Source organism: Gekko japonicus, unplaced genomic scaffold (assembly GCF_001447785.1).
Source record: "Gekko japonicus isolate JY-2015 unplaced genomic scaffold, Gekko_japonicus_V1.1 scaffold3336, whole genome shotgun sequence".
Classification (NCBI taxonomy): domain Eukaryota; kingdom Metazoa; phylum Chordata; class Lepidosauria; order Squamata; family Gekkonidae; genus Gekko; species Gekko japonicus.
Window position 1 is genome coordinate 60,981 of NW_015161509.1, and position 6,170 is coordinate 67,150.

Below are 6,170 nucleotides of genomic sequence, written 5' to 3' on the forward strand. Positions count from 1 at the left end.
CCTCAGCACAAGGTGCACAGATAGAGTTGCCAACCCTAGGCTGGGAAATGCCTGGAGATCTGGGAGTGGATTTTAGGGACGGCAGGGTCTGGGGAAGGGAGGGACCCGAGTGGGGTACGATGCCTTAAATCCCACCTTCCAAAGCAGCCGTTTCCTCCAGGGGGGGCTGCCGTCTGGAGATCAGCTGTAATTCTGGAAGATCTCCAGGACCTGCCCGGTGTTCCTTCTAAGCTGAGTTAGTGTGAGATGGCTCACAGTTTTTTAGCCTCCGGCACACAGTTTTTTTTTAAAATCTCAGCTCGGGAAGGAGGGCTCCAGAGCAAACTGATCTATGCAGCAGCCCAATCGCTCGCTCACAACTTTAAGGCCAGGAGCTCACCAAGTAGAATTTTTGCTCACAGGACTCCATAGCTTAGAAGGAACGTTGATGGTGACCCTATGCCCAGAGGACCATTTGTGCCTGGCTCAGGGCTGGCCCTTCTCACAAAAGAAACAAAGGAAACGGAAATGCCTCCTCCCCATTGTCTCAAGCCAATTCGCTGGCAAAATTCGCCCTGGGTGTCGAATTATGTGTACTGCGGGAGAGGGAGTTCTTTCTTCTTCCACTGAAAATTACCCAGCTACAACCCCCCCCCTCCTTCATTGCGTACGACTCAGGTCTCCTTTGGTGAAAGGGGCACAACAGCTTCTACAGGTTGTGCCCCACCACCCCCAACATCTAGTGCAGGGGCTCCCGTTCTTTTTGAGCTTGCAGGCACCTTTGCAATTCTGACACAGTGTGGTGGGTGCGGCCACAAGACGGCTGCCGAAAAACGGCTGCTGCAAGAGGTGGAGCCAGCCACAAAATGGCTCACCTTCAGTCACACAGTGAAGATGCTTGTGCTGTGGTGGCACCCACTGTCGAAGCAATTTTTTAAAAAACAAAGAATCCGCACAGCCAATCAATTCTCCCAGTGCCAATCGGAACTCGGCGGGCAAAAGCCCCACCTGGCCTGGCCCACTTCCCAAAAACGCTTGGCGGGCACCGTGTTGGGGACCCCCAATCTACGGGAAGGTAGGACCCCCTCGAGAGCACTTCCTGCTGCCCCTTGGAATCCTGCAACCCCCAATGGCTTTGCTGGGTCGTCCTCGCACACTGATCCAGCCCGACTGGATTTAGCTCACTTTTTATGTACTAGCCGGATAACTTCATGCACAATACAGAGTTTATACCAGACAGAAATTACACCTTCCATGCAAAAGGTTGCATGTTCTTAGAGAGATAAGAGGTTTTTAAAAAAAAAAAAAAAAAAACAATAATAATAATAATAACAACCGCCATGATGCTCAACCTGCTTCACCAGGTTGCTGATATCACATCCCCTGCAGGTAATGAAATTATGGAAGCCGCATGTGCAATTGAGAAGGGACTGCCCCACCCCCACCCCTTTGACCACAGAATGTTTTCGTATGCTTGCTGTTCGGAAGGGAAGGCCGTGGTCTGTGTGATCTAAGCATGCTTCTCCCCACCCCCACCCCCTGGTTGGTGAATAGCGGTGTTGGTTTTTTCTGGGGGGCCGTGAACAGCTTAAAGTCGCCCCCGGTCATCGCTTAAGGATCTGGATGGGAAGGAAACGGACTCAGGAAAAAAGGGGGGACGGGAAGGTGTAAGACACTGAACCCCTCGGAAAGTACACATAAGCAGCAGATTCGGGAAGCGGTTGTGGACAGTCACAGAGCAAAGACTCCACTGTTTACCCCCATTTCCCCCCCTCTGTAGGGGGAAAGTGACGTCGACAAGAGAGCTTTTAGAATTCACACGGGGAAGGCCGACGTTCATTAAGCCGCCCCACCCCCCCTTCTTCCCCGCAAGCACCCACACTTTCATGCGGAGGTGGCCGTTTCTGTAACAGAAACCAAAGACTTGGTAATTTACATACGGAAATGTAAATAACGACAAAAAACAATATATTAGTAATTTACCTTCTGGACAACTCAGTCCGCCCTGGAAGAAAGGGGGGGGGAGAGATCAACCTCCTCTGCCCCTCCCGCAAAAAGAAATTTTAGTGCAAAGGGTAAAAAGAACCAAATGCTGGAACTTCGGTGGCAGGCAGGAGGGAGGAAAGGAAATGAGGGAGGAGTTGGCAAAGTGTTCTCTCCCAACCCCCGAGGGGTGTGCGATGGGTTAAAGACAGCACCGTGGGGGGAGGGAGGGGGCAGGACAGCATGTCTGCGGGGTGTCGAAATGAGCTCTGCTAATGGAACACGGTGATGCTGCTGCTGCTGCTGCTCTCGGTTGCTCCAAAGCAAGCCGGCCGAGTCCCCCCCTCTCCCAGAATGGCACGGACACTCTGGGATACCGTCCGTTTCTTCTCTCTCTCTCTCTCTCTCTCTCTCTCTCTGCCAGAGGCCCTCCGCCTCTACAGCCGATCCATCCGGAAAGTGTCCTCTGTGGCAGGATCCGCAAGGACCATGTCTGGATCGTTCAGCATGTGCAGCCCGTCCAAGGTCAAGGGGTCGATTTTAAGTTCATCTAGCGGGAACTGCGAATCCGAATCGAAGCTGACGTCCCCCACCCCAGCCAAAGAGTTGGTCAGGTCCTTCGAAAGGCTGGGAGGCGATTCTCCTGTCACTATGGGGGTGGGGAGATGAGAGGGGGGGGAAGAGACGACTCGGGTCAGACCCACCAAAAGCCAGCCAAAAGAACAGCCAATGCTGGACTCTCCAAGCTCAGTCAGATGCCCTTGCCTCACTGTGGAACCGTGGTATTTTCCTCCCTCTTACAAAATACCAGAACTCAAGGGCATCCAATGACGCTGATGGGCAGTGGGTTCAGGATGGACAAAAGGAAATACTACTTTACACAGAGAGGGATTAAAATGTGGAATTGGCTGCCAGAGGATGCTGTGATGGCCACAGGAATAAACAGGTTTAAAGGGGGATTAGATAGATTCATGGAGGATAAGTCTATCAATGGCTACTAGCCATGGCGACTGGGGGGAACTTTCACATTCAGAGGCACTAAGCCTCTGAAACCCAGAGCCAGAAGGCAACATCAGGGGAAGGCCTCAGCCTCTATGCTTGTCGGCCGTCCAGAGGAACTGGTTGGCTACTGCGTGAGACAGGATGCTGGACTAGGTGGACCACTGGTCTGATCCAGCAGGGCTCTTCTTATGTTCTTATGAAGGCCTCGGCCTCTATGCCCTGTTGTTGGCCCTGGTTGGCCACTGTGTGAGACAGGATGCTGGACTAGATGGACCACTGCTCTGATCCAGCATGGCTCTTCTGATGTTCCTGTGAAGGCCTCGGCCTCTATGCCGTGTTGCTGGCCGTCCAGAGGAACGGGTTGGCTGCTGTGTGAGACAGGATGCTGGACTAGATGTACTTATGTTCTTGGAAACCAGCAGAGGGAGAGGCGGCGGAGGCTATCTTGGATGAAGATCTAGTGCCTAGAAGTCAGAAAGTCTCCAGAGATACAGGTGATACCCAGCTGACAACTCAAGAGGGGGCACACCCCCTTGGACCTCAAAGCCTCCAGTCCCCAAGGATATCCCTCTCTGGACACCTAGGTCACTTTTTCCCACATAGACCAATGCACAGCCGGCCACTCCAGGGCTCACAGACAGGGACTTTTCCAGGGTCCTTTCCCCACCCTCCCATTTTCGGCCACTCGGCTATGTGAGTCACCAAAGGGAGTGAGGGGTCGAGATTCTCCACCGGGGGGCAGGGGGGGCGGTGTCTCTGCCAAAGCCTCAGCTGTTGTCCATACTGGGGAGTTAGGGGCTACAGAGTCTTTTGCCCAGATCTTGGATTCCCTGGGAGGAAACCAAGGACCAAACCCAATATGGCTCAGCTGCTATAAATTAGCTGCCAACCAGGGACAGTGGCTCTGTTCTGGCAAAAAGCTCTATGCGTGACACGCTCCAACACACACCAAAAATGATTTTGGACTGTCTCTCCAACTTGCAGAAAGTTGAAGGTGCCACTGGACTTGTTCTACTGCTTCAGACCAACACGACAATGCTCCCTCTAAGCTGTGGAGTCTTGTGAGCAAAAATTCTACTTGGCGAGCTACTGGCATTAACGCTGTGAGCAAGCAATTTGACTGCTAAATAAATTTGTTTGCTCCGGAGCCCTCCTTCCTGAGCGGAGACAAAAATGTGCGAGCTGGAGGCTAAAAAACTGTAAGCTTGCTCACACTGACTCAGCTTCGAGGGAACGCGGCTGACCATCTGAATCTTTCTCCAACCTGCATATGACTAAACTTGGCTTCACCCATCGGTTTCAGCAGCGTTCGGATCTTTTGGGTACCTGCCCTCCCCCTTTTCTCTTCTCCAGCTCTTCCCTATCCACCTCTCTCTGCCTAAACAGCTCCCAAGGTTCAGTAAATGGGGAACACGCGGGCGCGCGCAGTCTCTCTCTCTCTCTCACACACACACCCCTTACAAAGTTCTGGGGGGAGCTGACCTTTCCTGAGTGCCTCACCTGTCAGGATGATGTTTGGGATGTTCCCGTGACTGGCGTAGCTGAGCTGCTGGGAGTCCTGCAGGCTCCCGTGGCTGCCCGTGAGTCCCATCATGGCCGCCTGGGAGTAGTTGAGGGTGGAGCACGGGCTGTACAGGCTGTTGGAGCTGATGGCATTCTCAATCATGTTGAACTGCTCAAGCTGCGGAAACAAGAGAGTGAGCGGCGCACGCCACCCGGCTTGCCCACTGAGTGGTCCTCACGGCAACCCGACACTTGGGTGAGTGTCGGAAGCTTATTGCAGGAGAGCCTCGCTAGGCTGCGGGCACGTGGCCCTTTCATGGTGGATCGTTTAAGAGAAGAAGAGAAGAGACTGGATTTATAACCTTGCCCTTCACTCGGAGTCTCAGAGCGGCTTACAATCTCCTTTCCCCTTCCCCTCCCCACAACAGCCATCCTGTGAGGTAGGTGGGACTGAGAGAGAGCTCTTCTGATGACTGCCCTTGAGGGAACAGCACTGAGAGAACTTGTGACTGACCCAAGGTCACACCAGCAGCTGCATATGGAGGAGTGGGGAACCAGAGTCCGCGCTCCTAACCATTACACCAAACTGGCTCCCCAGAGTAAGAATTGAATCCAAGGGTGGCAATTCTGCCTTGTCTTTAGGTCTGGCTCAGCTCCTCCTCTCAGAGCCCTGAGGATGTCTGGAAAGGGGAGACTGTTTTACTCATTTATTTACTTATTTCACTGAACTTATATATCCCCACCCTCCCCACGTTGTAGGCTCAGGTCGGGTACCAACATGTATATACCTGCCGTCAATGCAGATTTACAATTGAAAATGTATTGCAATAATCAATTAAAACTCATAAAATCGTCAACCTTAATTCAATAGAATCACCAGCATTTAAGTGGCTTTACAGCCATTCTTGGGGGTCTAGGATTGTCTTGGTAGGAATGTTCTCTGGCCCGGCATCAACAGAACCTGGGAGGGGAAATCTGCATTTCCCACCCCCGCTGGTCCCTCCAGCCCTTCCCTCTCAGCACTCGCGTCCTCCTCCCGCCTTGCTGGAACGAGACCTGGAGCCTTCTGTGGCAGTGCTGTCCATCGGGGGACGGGCATTCTGTGTGCCCACCCCTGGCACTGCAGAAACTGCTGTTGCGTGGGGGTTAACCTGGGAACTGAGACCTTGCACAGCATTTGCCTTGGAGGAATTTTTAAATTTTAACGTTTGGGATTTTTCTGAAAACCGAGGGTTTCTAACAAGCTTGTAGGCATTTCTTCCACTTCTGTACTTGGAACCGGCTGCCTGACTCTTCTTTCCAGCAACGGTGTTGGGGGGGTGTGTCAAAAGAGGCACGCTTGCTCACCTGATGGGACAAGGCGTTCGCCTGCCTGGTTGTCATCTGCTGATCGTAACAGGAATCACCAAAGACGCTCCCCAGGATGGATGTTTGCTGCGGAGGCAAGGCACAAGGAAAGCGTCAGCGTTTTGAGGAAGGCTGGCCCACCGAGCATCAAACAAGGAACAAAACCCACTTGCCGAGGGGCCGGATAATGGAGGAGGAGGAGGAGCAAATAGGTGTTGTCAGAAAGCCACTTTGGGTCCCTGCTGGGGAGAAAAGAGGGGTGGCAAAGACCCAGATAATAAACGCATTTCAAAGTGGCAGTTGGGTGGTCCCAAACCAACAACTGAACCTACAAAAAAAAAAAACAAATCTGCAAG

The 6,170-nt window shown here is 52.7% G+C and overlaps 1 protein-coding gene across 1 annotated transcript in view; it reads right to left on the reverse strand.

Moving 5' to 3' along the window:
• Nucleotides 1-1,308: 1,308 nt before the first annotated feature.
• The window catches only part of CRTC1 (CREB regulated transcription coactivator 1), a 36,766-nt gene continuing 31,904 nt past the window's right edge, over nt 1,309-6,170 (reverse strand). Inside the window, exons 13-15 of the mRNA XM_015429237.1 lie at nt 5,815-5,901; nt 4,465-4,645; nt 1,309-2,611 (exon numbers count right to left, since the gene is read on the reverse strand). Coding sequence (XP_015284723.1) covers nt 2,400-2,611; nt 4,465-4,645; nt 5,815-5,901 — 480 coding nt within the window. The 3' untranslated portion in view covers nt 1,309-2,399. The remainder of the gene's footprint in view (nt 2,612-4,464; nt 4,646-5,814; nt 5,902-6,170) is intronic.